Source organism: Tinamus guttatus, unplaced genomic scaffold (genome assembly GCF_059628265.1).
Source record: "Tinamus guttatus ecotype Peru unplaced genomic scaffold, ASM5962826v1 Tinamus_guttatus_pri_ptg000052l, whole genome shotgun sequence".
In the NCBI taxonomy this organism is placed as follows: Eukaryota; Metazoa; Chordata; class Aves; order Tinamiformes; family Tinamidae; genus Tinamus; species Tinamus guttatus.
This window is the reverse complement of record NW_028288586.1, coordinates 4,774,380-4,794,070: the sequence shown is the minus strand read 5'-3', so window position 1 is coordinate 4,794,070 and position 19,691 is coordinate 4,774,380. Positions and strand designations below refer to the sequence as shown.

The window sequence follows — 19,691 nt, the reverse complement described above, 5'->3', positions numbered from 1 at the left end:
AGAACGCAGCCCCGACACTAATACCCAAGATAAGTCTCATATTTTGCATCCAAAAAAACCTGCACTCCCAGCACGAATAGTAAGCATCTAACCATTTATTATTTTATATGCATATACAAATGGTTTAGATGTATGAGAAGCTTTCTGGTTCAACTTGGAGGAAGAAATGTAAAAGTGACATTTCAATTAGAAACAGTTAGGCCTAATCCAAGTTTGCATACAGTAACATCATTTATTAATATGCACTACAAGATACCAAATTATTAAAGTTTTTATTGGATCTGGATGAGACCTGCAAGGAATTATTTGTGGAAGGGAAATATATCTTTTCATAGTCTCTGCAGATCTATACTGCAAAAGGTCAATTAGATAGATAAAAGGTCAATTAGATAGATCTTCAAAACCCGCTTGGATGCAGTCCTGTGCCACGTGCTCTAGGTGTCCCTGCGTATGCAGGGGGGTTGGACTAGATGATCTCTAGAGGTCCCTTCCAACCCTAAGCATTCTATGATTCTATGATTCTATGATTCTATGATATGAGAATATTGGAGGTTTTTTATTTAAAGAAAAGATTGTATCTATCATTTTGGTACTGTTGTTTCCTTCCTGAAGTCAAAAAAAATCCCTGCTCTTTGCTCTACAAATGAACTCTAATAAATACATAATCATTCCAAATGTTTCCATGATTCTAAAAATCATCCTGACACAAAATAATACAGCAATAACCAGAAACAATGTAGTGCCACAGAAACAGAAAAGCCACCAGAGTTTCCTCCTTAACTCATTAACAACATTTTAACAAGGAGTTTTTACGGGTCTTTAGAAGCCCTTCCTATGTCACAGGCAGCTGACTCAGGCTTGTAGTGTAGTTTTTCAGTCATTTCTTTACAACCACAATGTCTTGTGAAACTGTAAAGTTTTGCAAATCGTAATAGTAAACAGCTAACTCGCATAATTTGCTGAAGGGAGCAAACGTGCCTTCAAAATGTGAGTGAACTTGCCCAAAATCCCGGCATTCCCAGGGAGCAGCCAGGTGTCGTCCTCCACGCAAGGCTGCAAGTACAACCTCAAAAGCAAAGAATTTCTAAGCTGAATCCATCACAGAAGTTAATGATTTCCCCTAATTTTCCTCATATCAGATCTCGAGAATAAACAGCTCCTTGGCCCTCTTCATTTTTAAAGCCACTACATTATGGTTAGATGGGTATCCTACGTGTTTAAAAGGAAAAAGCCTTTGAGGATGGTTTAAACAATAAAAGGAAGTGTAATGCAAACAGAAATAGTTAAGTTTTCACCATAACAGAAGCTATGCTTAGCTACATGCTGAGCGGAGTAGAGTGAGGGACGGCTCAGTAATTATAAAATTCCTGACTTGATATATTAAAACATGAATTTTGTGAAAGATTTAATAGAAATCACTAAGCCATGATCAATAAATCATTACAAATACAGACATTTAAAAGATTTTTTTAAAAATCAAGTTACGGGAGTTGCACTTGAGAAGGAAGGAATGCCAGAAGTAATCCTAAAGACACAAGTTTCTGCATAACTAGCTAAATATTATGAATAAAAACTTAAGATGAAGTATAGTGAAGAAGGTAGCAAAAATACTTCAGGAGAAATATTCTAAAATATGAACATATAAAGGGAACATGCGAGGTATAAAAAAACACACACGAAATTGGGTATTTGATTTCAGAAGAAAAGCCAGTGCCCAGCTAAACTCATATCACTCAAAGCTAGCTGCAAAAAGATCAGACATGCTGATCAGATCTGAAATAAGCATTTATTTCACATCTCTAACCTTAATTATTTTAAGCTTCTATATTACATCTATTTAATTGACTGTATTCCACTAAAATACTTTATATTTTCCAAAAGCTTTGCAATCTTTTCTGATATTGTAAGTTGCCTCAGACTCTCTGCAGCTGCATCGTAATTTAACTATTCCTTATGACTAATCAAAAGGAAAGCTGGCCTAATTAATATTGGTAATTGATTGCAGTTAAATGAATTAGTTAATGTGATGCTGGTGTCAGTGTTGACTCCAAGGATTTAGCCAAAAACTGAACTCAGGGTATGAATGATAGATAGGCTTTTCTAAGACATTTGTTCTCTTTTAATGTTTTCCTGTTGTGAACAACTGCACTTAAAATATGCAAGATGCCTAATGAAAGAACAACTTCACAGGGAAAGACAAGACGGGAGTGAGAGACGAGCTCGGATGTGCTGGGTCTTCCCCGTGTAAGAACCCGCGTGGGGACACGAGTTTAGGAAGGAGGGGAGAGGACACCAAAGCAAGGCCACTGGCAAAGCCTTGGTCACGCTAACTGCGGAGCTTCGCAGCAAGCTGGGCCACGCCGCCGACAGCACCAGCTGCCACAGACTTCTGAGGGTTTGGTGTCTCAAGGGGCTACTCCTGTAAAACACAAGCATCTTCACAGGAGAGATTAGAGATACATCACAAACCAACTCATCCTCACCGTTTATCACGATACACCTGCCAAATGCATTCAATCTGCATAAAGGAATGTCATCTCTTGTACTAAGCTACCATTCCTCAGTGACAATAAGTGATTTGAGAAGCACTTAGTACGAGCGCTGTGACCAACTCTTCAGCGAGTAGGCTGCTTGGCACCATTTCCATGCTGGGCTGCTAGACCCCTGAGATCTTTCAGTGTTCTTTTTCATTCACAACAAAGTTTAGCTCTTCAGCTATTAGAATTTGGGCACCTCAGTAAATGCCAATTCACTCTGGCAAAAGATCCGTACCTGCTACGTTACTTGGATGTTGATCATTTGTGGAATCACCAGGATTCACTGCAGTTCTCTGTATCAGCGGTTCTGAGTGGAACTTGAACTATAATCATTTTTGTTGAAGTTTTTATGCTGACATACTTAACATTTTCATGTGTATTTTTTTGACCACATCCAAAGGAAAATTCCAAAGGATAGTCAAGTCTTTGTAATCTAGTGAACATCTGTTGATATTTTAATATAACAGCGTTTCACTGACTTATTATCTCAATACGGGGTTTTAGATACATCCTTGGCAAATTTTAAAGTAGTTCATCAAGGGGATATTATCCGATCTTGAATGTTAGGTCACAAGAATTGAAAATGACATTTTAAAGACACTATAAGCTGCCTCAGCAAACCCTCCCGCTGGTCCCGTATCTTCCAGTTACCAGTGTTTCTACAAAAATGATATTTAGATCTATCATTCTGTCTATGGTCAATCAGAATGTCGTATTTACCACAAGTCATTTCTGAAAGCTTTTTCCTCTCCTTCCTAAAGTTAGTTTATACCCTTTGTGGTACTAGTCTCCTACTTCACTGAATCCAAAAGAGAAAAATGGAAAACTTTGGTAAAATTCACTGTGGAAAGCATACATTGAATGTATCAGCTATGAGTGAGCGTGCATCCTTTTTTCTTCCACTTCCTCCCCAAATGACACGGATTCCAATTAATTCTTTCTAGACGTTGTGTTCAGACTCTCCAGTAAGATCACCAAGCCATTTACAAAACCCTGAGTACACTTTGCAAGGGCCTTTCTGTAAGACAGAAGGAAATCGGTCTCGGCTAAAGTGCTGCTACCTGGCATTGAGCTCCTCTCCCCGCCAGTCACTATAAATATGATTTACAATCCTTCACCAAAACGCCTGCAATACTCTAGGTTAACATACGAGATCTCACCCCCTCTAGTGACTGGTCCCAGGGAGAATAGGGGATAGTGACTTCCTGACAGGTAACTGAGACACTGCTACAGCTTTGTGTTTGCTGCTCAAAATCCCAGGTGCTGCTGACGTGGGTGTCTGCAGATGGGAGGTGTTGGTTTATTCCATGCCCTCAGATGGAGTTTGGCAATAGGCTCCTACAACTCTTAATTCATTGAGGGTCTTCTCTTTCTCTAAGAGGTGTCTGCAAGTGTTATCAAAACAGCCTACACAATTCTGTATTTTAATAAATTATTAAATTTACTGTCTTAAAGAGGAGCAAGAGAGAGAAGGATTAGGAAACTACAATAAGAGCCTGCAATCAGGAAAATGTAGCCCCAAGCACAATCACTGCATCATTTGCATGGATCCTTGAAAGCGGTATTCCGCATGCAAGGCTAAACCGGTGAGAAACCCAGAACAGCCCATTCAGAGCCTTCCCCAAGGGACTTCCAGAAGCCCCCAGGACCAGCACTCCCTATCGCCCAGGGCTCTTGATCTAATAATGTATCTATTAGCAACAGGGCACCCCGCAAGCACTGCTGCACCTACCCCGCGGCGCCCTCGCTCCCTGCCGCCCCCGGGCACGCAGAGGGGTGGCGGGGACGAGCACTTGCACCAGCTGCTGGCACCGCGGCAGGAAACGCAGCAGACTCCTGCCGAGACCCACGTACAGGACGGTTCCTTCCTCCAAAAATAATCTGTGCTAACACGGCAAAAAGAAAACAAAACAGAACAACAACAGCAAAAAAATCCTGGTCTTTTGCTCAGGGAAGAAGTAGGGGATTGCTTGAAAGTGTGAAATGTGGTAATGAGAAAATTTCGGCCCACCACTCTCCCGCTGAAGGCTGAAAGCTGCAACAAGGTCTCACCTCAAAGGCACAGCCTGTAGAAAGCAGATAAATGCAACAACAGTGAAGCCTTTTCAGGGAGAAGCCGCAAGAGAATTTCAGGGCCTAGCATCTTTGGGAATAATCTGGTAATTTCTGGTGTGACAGAAATCAACATTCAACACAGTCATCTACTTTCTTGTGATTCCTCTACAATTATATGCTTGTGTCCTGGCTTTCTAGCCCCAATCACTTTACCACACAACTGTGTTGTGAGAGCTTTCTTTAATGGATTCATGCTCAAAGCATAACAGGCAAGTAGCAATACACATTTCAATATTTAAAAGCATAAATAAAAATCTTAATAGATCCCAGATGTTTAATTTCCTCCAGCCCTTGTTGATGATTGAGGTGGTGCTGATGTAGATGATTTTTCAAGATCAGCAGTCAAATTGAGGCTGAAAAAGCCTTAGAAGTTTGGGAATTTCAAATGCAATTTCTCAAAAATAAATAAATCATAAAGTAGATGCAAGGAAGAAATCCAAGAGTGCAAGGAGACATAATTTTGTACGGTTATATTATAACCTGAGATACACCCAGTGGTTTTAAATGCATCTGAATGTGAAACAGACAGTAACATTTTGTCCACACACATATAAAACCTCGTAGATAGAATTATATCATTCTCATTTTCTTAGAACTTTAAAGATTCATACAAATAATGAACTGAACAGTCTATACTTTAAAGTAAACACAGGGCATAATACGCTTGTGCTCTTGAAGCTGATGAAAAATGCGCCTTTTATTTCAGCAGGACTAAGGTCTGCTAGCTGCATTCGTTTTTCACTTATTAAAGCAGCAAATTATAGTTTACTCTACTAAACAAATCAAGCACCATTCAGCACGAGCAACTCCAAAACCCGCCGCTGCAGCCAACAACGGAGCCCGGGCTGCCCAGCGCTCCAGCCTGCTGCTCAGCCGAGGCCTTTGCTCCTGGTCTCCCTTGGCAGAGGTCCCGGGGCACCCGAGGGAGGGCAGCCGGGAGGGGGCAGCCTTTGAAGAGCCCGTGTCCCTCCCAAATCCACGCGGGGCCCCGACGCCATCAACGCGCCGTGCGGCTGCCGGCTCAGCAGCCACGAGGCTGCCGGGGGCTGCGCGGGCGCGCGCGGGAGGAGGGAATTTCACCCAGTCGCCTCTCTGCCCTTCCCAGGAAATCAGCTGCTTGAGAAGGATGCTGAAAAACACTAACGGTGGGTGGCCAGCATTGGCTTGGGCTGGTGTTAAAACCAAGCAAACTAAAAATAAATCTTGCGGCAAATTTTGTGAACTCTGTATCTACTGTGGCAGCTAAGAGTGCCGGCTTGCGAGCCCGCTTCCAACGAGGGCCTGGATAAACTCAGCAAAATGATTTACTTCATGTGGCTTGCTTCACAGAGCTGACTATTATTTTGCTGATGTATTTATGTGCCATATATTTCTCTCCAGCTGAACTTCTGATTTGGAAAAGCTTCGCCCACTTTCTGTTATTCACTGCGCAACACGCTACGTCTGGCAGTGAGAGCCGCTCTCCTTAGCTGGGCTTCCTATTCTGCCTCTGGCATTTGGGAAGTGATATGTGCAAACATAATCTAAGCCCTCGAACACGCAGTTTTATCACACAGCCAACCATGGGCAACACTTTTAAAAAGCTGAATGGGCCCTTCTAGTCCTTTTAAGGTGTCTCAAATTAGTCCCTAAGAACTGAGTCACCTGAAAGCCCATTAGAAAAGGCAGGTCCCACGACTAAACTTGCTGCTGAGATAAGGTGTGTGATAGCAGTTGCTTCCGTGACTTTTCTCCAGGGACTTCAAATACAGGAGTGGATGTTCCTCTCACTGGCATAAACAGAAAAACTTTGCATGGTATGAGGAGCTGCTGTGACAGAGAGTTGCAAGCATTAACATCTGGAATAACCTAGAAAGCAGTGGGTTGTTTGCAATCACGCGTCCGTGGGCCAGCGATCCCCGTGGAAGGGAAAGGCTGAGCCCTCCATTTCCAGAGCTCCTACAGCCCCGCTCGGTTCTCTGCTCAGTGAGGCTGCTTTGGTAACCAGGTTTGCACATCACAGAATCATAGAATCCTTAAGGTCGGAAGGGACCTCTAGGGTTCATCAGTGGGTTTATCCAAGTTCCCATGCTCCTAACAGTTCTGCATGCTTCCTAATAATAATCTTGAAAATCATATAGGTAATTGTGTCTGTAGAGAGTCACCTTTCGCAAAACTACTCTTAATAGAAAAAATACTTCAATAAAGTGTCTAGTATGCTCCCACAGAAGAAGGGGGAGAAACTACTGCAGAATCCACCCTTTTTGATGCGGATCTTAAAATGCCTCATTGGGCAAAACTAAGGGTATTCCGGGCTGCGCAGAGCATAAAAGGTCCCGAAGGAGGCAGGGCCGTGACCACGGGAAGCACCTTTGAGCTCTGCACCGCGGAGCCCAGCGCCCGGCGCTAGCCCCGCTCCCCGGGACGGTGCCGGAGCGAAGGCTGGAGCTGCCTCCCCGCCAAACCACAGCGCAGCCCCCTGCCTTGCCAAGGGACAAGTTAAACAGCCCCCTTCCCTCAGAACCAGAATAAAATATTTATAATTATGTCCTTTATTTGCAAGTGAATACAGGTATTGCCTGCTAGAAAGCAAAATCCATTAGACATTGGATAGTTTTGGTAATGTGTAGTTTCCAAAAGGCAACAGATGTGAGGATGGGGGAAGGGGGGTTGATTTTGTCTTTTTAATATTCAAAGTGGGTCTGTTCTCACTGGCTAATTAAATCAGCAGAGTGCAAACAATAAAAGGAAAAAAATAAGTGTTGCCTTTCTTTGCCAGAACAACCTCTCTGGTTCATCTCCACCTGGAACTTAGTCATTAAAAGGCTTTACAATATTCCCTCATTCAAATTGCTCCTGAAGTAGGATGCATATAGACCCCTTCTTATTCAGGAGAATACACTTTTCCTGGGGAACTGAAGGTAAGGTTCCACTGCTAAGAGAAAATGCACTTGGAAGGAGCTTCTTTGTATGAAACTACTAAAGAATCACACTAAAAAGGCACTATTTTTAATAACAATATCAGATGTATAAATCAACCAGCAAAATGCTGCACTAAAACGTGTTTGTGCTTTCTTGGCAAAGCTAGTAGGCTTGCGCAGGTTTGCTGAGTTATTTGAGAAGGAACGAGATGTGTTAAGAACATTAAACAGTCATCTTCCAAGAACCTACTATATTATGGTACTTTCTAGTCAGGAAATCATGTGTAGTGCATAAATACATGTAATATCAATTAAAACATTTTGATTTGTGAAATCAAGATGAAAGTGGTGTATTTGCATTTGGTTTTGCAAGCATTTTAAATACTACTATCTACTTTTAGCCTTCTTTTAATTATGATATATAGCACAGCAGGAAAAACGAGCTGCAGACATGGAGCAGAACCCCACCGTACCAGCTGGACAAGAACAGAAACGATGGTAACAGGAATAACAGTGCGCATCACGAGGAGCGCGTCGTGTGCGAGCACCAGCAGCCACGCAAGTGTACGGGCACAAAGTCCAGGAGGGGATCAGAGCACCCACCTGCACAACAAGAGAGACAGCAGGCACGGAGCCCCGCGTTGCTTATTGCCTCCAACACTCGCTAGTTAATGCAAGTTTGGGCAGGTACAGCCACATGCGACGTTGAAGCGGGAACACTGTGGAGCCACCTAAAGGTAAGGGATGGCTGAGGGATGCAGGCAGCAAATGAGGGAGCTCATGTGGCAGTGTGATAGTGTAGTGCACAGCACTACCCATTTCAGCCCTATTTTTGCCAAGGGCTTTGCAGGCATCAGGGTGAGGGAAACAGTTATGGGATGTGTAGTTTTATGGGAAACTCCTCACAAACACTCAATCAACATGAATGGACACACGGAAGTGTGGGTTTGAGGACATAACAAGTAAACATCAGGATCAGGATGAGCCTTTGTGGATACAGACTTCACCTGCGCTCGATGCACTGGCCCGGTTTTACTGTTCCTGAGGATTTCTCACAAAAATAAGGCTTCACTGCAAGGCAAACAGTTAGTGAACTGAACACTGCGCTCTATTTAACCCCAATTTCAGGGGTTTATAGAGTTGCATGCCCAATGCCAAACGCTTACTGTATTTTAGTTACTTGAATTTAATTCTGCTACTGTTTAAACATCCTCAGCACCAATATGTACTTTACTCCCTGCACACGTTTTTTTTCTGGTTAGCAAAATTAATGGTTGCAAACAAATAAAATATTTGTTCTGTGCGGTAGCCAAAACAGCGGTTCTCTCCGTAATCTGAACGATGAACAAATACCAGAGCACTAGAGATAAGAGCAGCAGGTCAGACTTAATGAAGTGCTGTCCCATCTTGCAACATGTAGCACTAAAGTACATATTATGGGGAACAGAACAGAGCCCGCTGCTGCGTAATTTGGCTGTGTGCATACAGCTAAATGTATACACACGTAATCCAGCAACGAGGTTTCTGCTGATACTGTACGGGAGGGCATTTACCAACACGCTCGAGCCTCCAGATTTTACCTGTGTATTTTCTACCAGAGCCTCGTGTTACTTCGTAAGCCACAAGGTGTCACAGCGGCTCAGGCGGCAGCGTCCTTGTCAGTCCAGACACGCAGGTGGCGGCTCCGGGTTACGGCACCGGCGCGAGGAGGCGGCTCCGCTGCCTGCCTGGACGCGCGGCCCTTTGCGGGAAACTTGGAGCCGTTGGGGGCTCCGGTGTTGACCAACCGTACGAGGGAGGAGCTGGTTTGGTGTCCCGCCATCCCAGCGCATCGTTTCACTTTGCGTTATTAACCCTGACAGAGTGTTAGGAGATGCTGAAAGGGGCTGAGCTAATCATTCATACCAAATAACACATTTTATGAGTTCCACTTCTCCCTGCTTGGACTTGTGGGGAATTCATAACAATTTATTTGAATGCATTAATTATTCAAATTAAAGACACATTTTTTCTCAGTGTTTAAAACAGGCAGCTTGCTGTAAGCATGCAATATTCTATGAAGAATATAAACTGCTTGGTAATGTATTATGTGTTAGCGGGTCTCATCCTTGACTGGATGAGCACAGACCTAAACCAAAGCCAGAGCCTAAGAAGCGAGGAAGCCTGGCACTTTTATCAACAATTCCCTTCTTGTTGCATTCATCTACAGCCACGGCATGGCAAGCAGTGCTCTGTCGCATGGGAAAACACACAAGTGTGTCGTATTTAGGGTTTTACTGATCCGTAGTTCTCCCATTGCCAGTAGTCGTTGCCATTAACTGGCTCCAGGCGCATGCCAGGGAGTCCCCGTGCGAGGCAGCCCAAGCCGCTGCGCTGGCGTGTGGAATTGCTGAGGGCCACCGGTCTGCCCGGGCAATTCTGGAACCTCGAAAGGGGAAATACGGCCTCTCAGCTCGCCCCACATGCACTGAGCCACTTCTTTCCGAATGCTGAGCACACTAGGTTTGCATTCTTCAGCTGTTCTGGAGAATAAGATTTCACTGATGAAACGCTCACAGCAGGGAAACTCGCAGGAGTTGCAGGAGGCACAGGTGGGCGTTCAGGAGCCGCTGCCTGCAGGACCGGCGCAGCGTGCAGCGAGGCGCTCCGCGGCGCTGGCCGTCCCGGGGCGCGCAGCGGGGCCGCCCTCCAGGAGCCGCTGCTACATGAGCTACGTGATTGCAGCCCATTATATCTGAACTTCTAATTGCTGAAAACGATACTTCAAATCACATCAACAGCATTATTACCTAATTACCCTAAGGGTTAACTGATACTCTGGTGATTAAATCTAGGTAGAAGCGATGGAGCTGCTGTACTGCCTTCCTGCACTAAAGCAGGTGGTTGGGTTGCACATGCACATATAGATTCTGTATCCTGTTTTTTAGCATTTTGCTACCGTAAAAAAGAGGAGTAGAGAAATGCTGGCTAAGTACCAAAGGAAAGAGGCTCCTGGAAGACTCCAAACAACTTCAAGCAGAGGAATTTTCATTGCTCTCAAGTAATTAATTACCTTACAGTGGTTCTTTTACTCTGTGATGTCCCCTAGTCACAGTAACATAGCTGTGATGTGAAATGGGGCAGTATGGAAACACTGGAAGCACAAAAGAAGACACTGACACTCCTCTGAAAATGCAAGGAACTCCCAGAATGGGGGGCTGAGGGAAACAGGCACTTGCAGTCCTATTCCACTCCCTTATATACATCACATGTGCAACTTACTTTGATAAAAAGCGCATAAGGAAGCCTAGCAGGCTAGTTACCTGTCATTTCATACTCTCTTTGCTCAACTGTAAAATACCGTCCTGGTGGAGCAGGTTCCCGCCTTGTGAAGCTCAGCTAATCTGGAGGACACTCTCTGCTATGGCAGAAAGGCGAGGACTGCACTAGCCATGCTGCTGCGTTTCTTCCTCAGACCTAGAACATGTAGTTTTGTATAATACAGTTATTAATGTTTCAGAAATCTGCCTGTATCCCTCTCTAAGACAGATGGCAAGTCTTTTTGCTGATGCAGTGTTCTGCTAACAGCTGAAGCAAAACTACACAACTGGATCAAGAAGGACAATACAGCACATGAAATACCATAGATATGCAAGATATGAAAAGCTGTATTTCTCTCAGTCAGGTTATACCTGAAAAATGCTTTGCTACTTTAGAAAATAATCAGAAAGTTATGTTTGAAAATAATACAAAAAAAAGAGTCAATTGCACAGGTGATACAGGACCACATATAGAAATACTCAAAAGAAGCTTTTCACATATATTTAATTTTTGAAGAATGAGCAGGGCAGGTCTGTAACTAAGTCTTGGCCTGGCTCTGCCCTAATAAAGGCTTTCCAAATATCAGCAGTTTTATACACGTCCAATGTTTCCTTTGCCCTCAGAGAGCAACAGATAAGGTCAACCAGTGGCCCCTGCGATTCTTCTGGAGCATGAAGGATGCTGTGGTCTGCAGCTAGCAGTTGTGTAATGGATGGCATCAGGACAGATATTGAATCTGTTGTACGTGGGTGTCTGATCGCAAAACTATATCAAGAGATTAGCTTCCCCCCTTCCTTTTTTAAACACACACACACACACACACATATGGTACAGGCAGATTTGAATTAATTTCTGTTCAGCTAACTGCACTTGGCAAGCTAGCTGCGGCTTGGAGTTGGGAAGCAGAGACACCCCCAGGTGCTCAGATCCCATGTGCTAGATATCACAACCATGTTCTGATTTATCAGCTGCGTGGAAGGATTCAAAGATAGAGCTATTGGGTTTGCAGGTAAGCAGACAGCAGAGCTGGGAGGGGTTTGGAAACCTGCACAAAGTTATGGCTTCACTGGGGCAGTTGTGAGTTTGGGAATCTACCTGGATGCGCCTGCTGACGTCAGGAAGACTTCACTTGAAGTAACAGTCTCATCTGCTGCCTACACTTTGACTGCAGTTGTCAAGAGTCCTAAAGCCCTTAATTAGCAGCGCTCCAGTCTCACACTCCCAGCCTGTTCAAAGGTGACAGGAATGGCCAGGAGGCTCCTCAGGAGCAGGTCTTGCTGACAGTGCTCAAGGCAGCGAGGTGGGAGCAAAGGCCTCGTGGAGAGGCCAGCCTGCTCAGGCAGAACCTCCTGCCTCTGCAGAGGCTTTCGGCTGAGTCCTGAGTTTATTTTGGAGATGGGGATTTCTTATTACCCCAAAACCACTGAGCTCTGGCCAATGGCCCTGTCCTACCTAAGTCTGCTCTGGAGACCGCCAAGCACCAGCTACTCTGGGGCAACCTTGTCCCCGCCACGATCACCGCTCCGAGGCTCCCAGGGTGGCAGAGGACACCTGCAGAAAGAGGACCCAGCAAAAACGAGGCTACATCTTTGTCTGTTTGCACAGGCCAGAGCAGGAAAGAAAGTTCTGCCTGGGGAGGAAGCAACCGAGCGAAGTATCAGCACCGTTGGAAAGCCTGCTTACTGCAGATATGCAACTTCTGGCAAAAAGCTACAAAAAAGAAAAAAACATTCGAGGTGAGGAATCCAGCTACAGATCCTGCAGTGAGTTTAGCAATCTACCCATGCACTTCTCTGTAAACAAAGAAAGTGCATGTACCAAAAACAGATCTTTTTTTCCCTAATCTGATCTTGCAGCCCTAATGCAGGCAAAACTCCAGCTGAAACAAGAGTGGAGGATCAGGTCCTTGCTATGATCCCTGTCTTGTTCCTCCTCACCATCCAGCGGCTTCTATTTTAGAGACTGGATCTGCATGGTAAATCTTGTTTACATCAGAGAAGGACTGAGTTCAAGTTTTTTTTCTTAAAGTGGATTTACACTTTAAAGAGTAAAGAACGAGAAAGCAAAAGAAGGGGTGAAAAGGACTCTCTATGGGATCACAGCAACTTGGAGAGGAGATACATTCCTGGCCTTTCACACGGACCCTCCTGCTCCTCCCTCGCCAGTCCTGGCCCTCCAAAACTCCTGTTAGTTAAGCAGGCAGTTCACATTCTGTATCATAACTTCAGGAAAAAAAAGCAGCAAGACATCCCTGATCATAAGCTAGGGATCAGCATGGAAAGGAAGTAGAGTCTTTTTTTTCCTTTCTTTCTTTTTTTTCCCAGCCTCATAAGAATTGTTAGTTTGTAACAATTTTAATTGAAAACAGCTGCAACTGATTTTTTTAAAGGGATGAAAAAAAATACATGAAGTAAAAGACAATCAGTAAAGAGAGCTTTGAAATCATTCTGAAGTCAATGTCTGTGGAAACATAATCAAGGGTTTTCTTTTAAAACTGACCTTTTTAGTTTCAGCAACATATAGTTTTAAAAGTAATCTTTTAAAACACTTTTTCACGTTCCTAGAACTGCTAGTTATTACTATATTTGAGGATAAAGAATATTTCTTCACATAAACTTCTGTTTCAAAGTATTTTTGTTTTCTCAACAAAACAAACTCAGAGGGCAAACTCAGGCTTATGTATACAGTATCAGTGATCTGTTTGTGCTACTAAGTTACTATGTGAACAAATGTGATGTCACAACACAGATTTTTATGACTAATATATTAAAAATGCATCAGGAAGAAAAAAAAGAAAGACTATTTCATCAGATAGCAACATGAGGAAGCAAAATAGGAGACTTCCATTTAACTGTAGAAATTTTGTTCTGCTTTGATTTGATTTGCTTTAAATATTTGGTTGAGTAAGAATGTCTGTGTAAGCTTCCAGTTCATTTAGTAGCTTTTAAATAATCAGAACATGCCCTTATATTTTCCTCCTAATTTTCTTTATTTTTTTTTCATCACGAAATGTCTCCTTTTGTGAAATTTACTGTACAGTCTAATAGGAGTTTAATATAATTTGATTAAGGTGATTGTCTTTAATACAAATACACTACTAATCACCTTCTCTAGCCATCCCTATAGCTCTGTATTCTGAGCCAGAAGGATGTTACGTTTTGCATATAAGGAGACCTCTTGTAGTAGAGATAAATATATAAATATAGATGAATTTAATCTCCTGTGATACAAATTCTAAAAATATAGAAGGCTACATAAACAAGTGAAAGGCTTGAAAAATTTCTTTGATTATTGACAATAAAGTAATGCATCGAACTTTAAACCGTCAGCAACTTTCAATGATCTTTCTGCAGCAAGCACACTGTAATGCTTGTGAAAAGTAATTATATATGAGAAATAATCACCTTTCAAGTGTAAGCAACTTCAAATGATTAAAAATTGTAACAAAAAAAACCATTTGCAACATCAAAGAGGAAAACAGCTTTTTTTTCTTGCATGGAGTTTTATGAAGAACAGAGAGATAAAGTATCTAAGCTAATTTACTTACATTGTATATTTGCCAAATAGAACTTTAGGAACTGCTGATGATGGCACAACAGCATTGTTTTCTTGTTAAAATATCACAGATATAAAAGTACTGAAATAAACTTTGTGTGAATGAGCAGTGAAGAAATCCTTGTATCGGTAATTCACAACAGAGAGACATCTGCATTTCAGTTAACCAGAAAGTTTAGTCAACTTAGGAGTAAGTAAAATTTATCTTTATATCTGCCAGTAAATATCAAACATTTAAATATTCATTTTGCCTCTTTAAATCAGGCCTGTTGATGTTTTACAAAATGGCACAAGACACTCCCAAAGTCTTATTAAGAAAGCATGTATTAATTTCCTTTTAGAAAAGGCATTGCAAAATCTGATTTCTTTGAACAACCTCTAAGGAAGTTAAGGTGTCCCTGTGTGCTAGCTGGTAACCCAGGCTCCCTAATTTACTTTACATCACATAAGAATCAGCGAGGTGGTGGATTTTTGCCAGCACTTACATCATAAAACCACCCCCTGCCTGGGTGTGATTGGAATTCTTCGCCTAAGCCTGACCCTGAATTTCAAAAGGCAGCTGTCAGGTCTGCCTGAGGAGCCCAGAAAGTTAGGAGAAACTTGGAGAGCAAAAGTTTGCACATCTAGCAAGGGTTAGAGCTGGTAATTCTCCACTTCCATAACTACTTTTTCTTCCTAAAGAAAACAAGAACAGCCAAGTTATGCAGGCTGTGCCCAAGTGACCTTCGTTATCCCTCGGGACCCGGTGTGCGCAGCACCCGAGCGCATCCTTCGCAGCGGCTCTCGCTCCTGCACACCCACTGCTGCCCCCAGCGTGGGAGCAACGGGTCCCGCAGGGACCTGGAGTCAGAACCACCCAGAGGAGCCTCCCACCTCCCCAGGTCCACAGGCTTTGCTGCTGGGCATTTCATAGTTGATTCTCTGATGGTTTCTCAGCCAGACCATGGCCTTTGGGATCTTCCCGACCTGTCCACAAGCTCTTCAGAGCAGCAGCTACGCGGATCCACGGCGCTCTGCCCGTGGTGGATGGAGAACAGATAGGTGTTACATACAGGCTCTCTTACATCTGTAAAACTAAACTGCATTACAGTCATTTCGCTCTGCTTTGGAACTTCAACCACTGCAATGGACAGAAGGGAATCTGGCACTAGAAGACTTTTCAGAAGTTTCCTATTTTTTAGACAAAAATAAAGAAGATCCCAAAGGCTTTCCAAGTATTTGTCTGGGATGGGGGAACGAATATGGGTTGTTGGTTCCCATTTTAAAGCACCCCCACTTGCCACTGGCTTCCTCCAGTCCAAATGGAAGCTGACAGCTTGCTACCCCCAATCTTTTGGAGAGTTTCTTTGTAATTCCTTTCCCCTTAAGCTGCTTTCCTTGTGCTCACCTACCCCCTGGGGTTCACAGCGTGCCTGCAGCCTCCTTCCGAGACCAGTGCCTACAGTATTCCAGAGAGCGCCTGGAGAAAAGTTCATCCGCTGAGCTTGTATCACCCAAGGCACAAGCCCATTCTCCCCATGACACTCAGAGCCCCCCTGGTCTGGATTCAGGAAATTCAGGGGCAGCCACACGTGTTCCAGAAAGCTCAGCTGCCATCACGAACACACCTGGAAACATGCAAAATTCACGTGAAGCTTCCACTGCCAACCTGCTCAGGGAGCCAGCCTGACTCTTCCCAGCCTGGCCACATCTAGTCACTCTAAGGGTCCCAGGAAACTGTTTTTTTTTATTATTATTAAGGAAGGTGTTTTAACCATAGGATGAATGAGATGGTATAAAGCTAGCTAGAAAATAAATTCATCAGGCAACACTGCTTCCAGCACAGCCCTCAGAAATTAAAAAACAGAGAGCAGGAATGTAAACAACAAGCAATCACAGAGCAAAAGTATCTTTACTCTGAGCAAATGAACAAAAAATGCTGGAGCATAAGGCCTTCATTAACCAAGTACTATCTGTCAAAGCAAAATTCTGCTGAAACCCACCACAGTACTAGTAAGGAAGAGTCATTTCTCCTTTTTTTTGTTCAAAAAAGTCAAGCTGTCAGAACGCGCGCAGCAAAAAGTGCAATTAAACGCCCTGAAGTCCAGCTAAGCGCCCCTCGGCAACGCACGACGGGAAAGTTGCTTCACAAGTCCACCAAAAACTTCTCCTGCTGTAACATTTGTGGAGGAGCTGTAATCGGAAACTAGTCACTTTCAAGTATTAAAATAATACACGAAGTATTAAAATAATACGTTAAAAAAGGCTAAATTGACATTGACAGCTTTTCAGAGCAGCTTCTATATAAAACACTGAGGGAGTCACTTAATGATATATATTTCCCCTGGTTACTTGACAAAGTCTAGAAGTTATTATATTAGAGCGTACAGGAATGTAAGGAGCAGAGTTGCAGTGCATGGACAAACAAGCAGTAACAAAAACAAAACAAAGCAGAACAAAACAAAACGCCTCTTTCTAGCTAAACATCAGTGATCACCAGCAATCAACAACTTGGGACAAAACTGAGAAACAGTTCCCATGACTGTGGAGGCAAAGAGCTTCTTCCAGTTTTAGGTACCACCAGCTGTATTTAGCAGTTATTCAAGAAAAATGTTTAAAGGACAGCAGGGATAACAGTGTTAGAAAATCAGTTATCCTGCAGCAGTTAACCAATCAGAAAGCAGGTCACATCTTGTTAGCTGTATCATATACATTGAACGTCACAGATTCTCCATGGCTTAGCTGACAATTCAGGCATGTGTGTTTTATTTTTTGATAACCTCATGTTCTCTGAAAGAATTACGATAGAACAAACAGATCAGTCGAAAATCCTTTACCATGCTGCGTGACACCGCTTCAGCAGACACTCGCCTCTACACAAAGGTAGGAATTATAAAAGATTCATACTTTGTAAACTGTTTGCAGGGCACTACCAGGAAACTACTCCGCAAAATTGCAGCACCAAGAATGTTTGTTGCACAAACACAGGCACATGGGCAGAAATGCAGCCCGATTCAGTGCACGCAGTCTTCACTTTAACAGCCCCCAAGGTGTGCTTTTTTTAACCATTTAAATAGCAAGATGCAGCCTCCACTATGTTTTTAAGTGACAAAAGTACTCCTCTTTCCCATTTAGCATATTCTTTGTGGTAGCTGCTCTTGGTGTAAAATGCAGTGTGTATAAACCAGTTAGAGTCTACAAAGCATAACCAACAGTGAATGTACTTTGCATTATTAGGTACTTTTGACAGCTACATAATAAAGTCAGGTCCTGATCATCTCTCTTGCTAAAAGCCACTGTATTCTGAACGTAAACACAAATTTCTCTATCAGTTGCTCTGAACATGTGTTCTTTAAGCGCAGCCTAGGAATAAGTTTTTAAAACTCCGCTCCCGTTTGCTGTTATCATTCATTTTCAACGTTAACGAGTTCACAAAACAAAACCAGATAACACCTCCTCTCCCCACTCTAAATCTGTAGCATTTCCGAATGAGTTTTGTGCAAATGCTCCAGCAAGAGCTTGCAGTATTATAGACACAAATGCCAGCAGGACAGATTCTCAGCAAACAGCACAGGGAGGCAGAGAAAGCTCCTCAGAGCAGCATTACAATCAATCCTGAAGTGCTGTACTGTAATTTCGAGATTTCAGCCTAAGCTGGTATCTACTCAAAGAGTTGCTCTGCATAGAAACATAATGAGGGATTACCCAATTAAAGTCCTAAATTAATTAGGGTTCATGCCTGCATATACAGTACTGCCTAATGGGACGCTTCAGACAGAAGCCAGGCTGAAACCTCGCATAGTCCATGCACAGTAAAACAAGGCTGAGGGACTTACCTCTGTTCGCGACTGCAGCCTCTTGTTCATTTCATATATTCGGTACTCTGGTTGCACCATGTATGGTGTGTGTCTCCTATAAAATGGGCCAAAAGGAGAAGAATAGAAGGGGTCATGTGGTGTGCTGGACATCTTGCCTGCTTGCAGAGGATCAAGCTACACAGAGTATCACCAACATCCATACAGAGCACATGGGCTGTGTGTTGCTCACAGTGCAAAGTAGCAGCGCGCACACACACACACATACAGGCTGAGCACACTGGCTGGGAAGTGCTGTGGGAGCCCTCTATAGCAGGAGCCGGGGAAGGGGGGGAAGGAGGGAGAGAGCATGGGAGGCAGGGAGAGAGGGAGGCAGCGCAGAGCAGAGCAGAGCAGAGCAGCGCGGCGCAGAGCGCGCGCGGCTCCGGAGAGGGAGAGGCAGCCGCTGGGTAGCTTCAGGCACCGCCGCTCGCTTTTAAAGAAGCAGTTTCTGAAGGGGTCATTTCCTGTCCACACTGTAGACTAGTTCAAAAATATAATTTTCCTCCCAGCCTGACAGGGGTCTAAGGTTTGGTTTTAATTTTTCCCAGCCAGGACCCCTTAGGAACCTGGCAGCAAGGCTTGTTAGCATATAGGTGGTTTAAAAGCTGCCTGAGCCAATCATGCTCTAAGGAGAGCACACTGGGGTACGAGCACAAATGTGATTACTACAAAATACACAAGCAGAGGCCACGGCAACGCGCTGCCTCTGGAGCCGGGGATTCACCTCGCTCAGGCAGCTTCTTCCAGCAGCAGATCTGACGGCTCAAAGTGCTCGTGTTTATCCACAGTGCCTTCAACAGCCCAGTGCACTTGTGCACATTTGTGTGTGGTTTGGGGGCTTTTTTTTCCTCTTACATTTCAAATCAACAGTTAGAGGCTACAGGGAGGTTGGGCTCCCTGTTTCAGCAGAGACTAAAATCGCCGGGGATTGAGAATTTGCACAAAGAAATAATCTCAGTACCTCACTTCACACAATGGAGAACAGTCAAATGCTAATAACATAAACCGCCCAGAAAAATATAGAACACAAAGAACAGGGTGGCAAAACTACCCCAAATAACTGCCAAAATGTCTGGCAGGCGCTGACGATAAATAGTCACATGAATAATTTTAAAAGCGGCTACCCAGCTGAAAGGTAGGGGTAGCCAGGTAGGAAGCTACTACCTATTTTCAGGATCATTCAAATGCAGAAATCTTGGAGCAGTTGGAGTACATTAGAAATTAAAGAAAACCCAAACTGAAGGAGGTTGACAGGGGGGTGTGCAGAGAGAATTCAGTTTGGGTGAGGGAAGAGGGAACCAAATCTGAACTTTATTTATTGTATTGCACTTCCAAGAAAGTCCTGGAAACCTGCAGCACGTGCACAGAAAAAAAATAATAAAGTGTTTAAATTATAGAGAAAACAAAATGGGCTCATCTGCATCATGGGAAAGTGCAAGGTTTGAGAA

General features: G+C 43.5%; 1 protein-coding gene across 9 annotated transcripts in view; it reads right to left on the bottom strand.

The window, feature by feature from the left end:
• Positions 1–18,778, bottom strand: part of LDB2 (LIM domain binding 2) — a 196,936-nt gene extending 178,158 nt beyond the window's left edge. For 3 of the 9 annotated variants that reach the window (XM_088539978.1, XM_088539982.1, XM_088539980.1), the window contains exon 1: positions 18,223–18,777. In XM_088539978.1, coding sequence (XP_088396104.1) covers positions 18,223–18,354 — 132 coding nt within the window. In that variant the 5' untranslated portion in view covers positions 18,355–18,777. Of the gene's footprint in view, positions 1–18,222 lie in introns of all 9 variants that reach the window. The other 6 variants (XM_088539976.1, XM_088539975.1, XM_088539981.1 and 3 more) reach the window with 5 other exon arrangements.
• Positions 18,779–19,691: the final 913 nt, after the last annotated feature.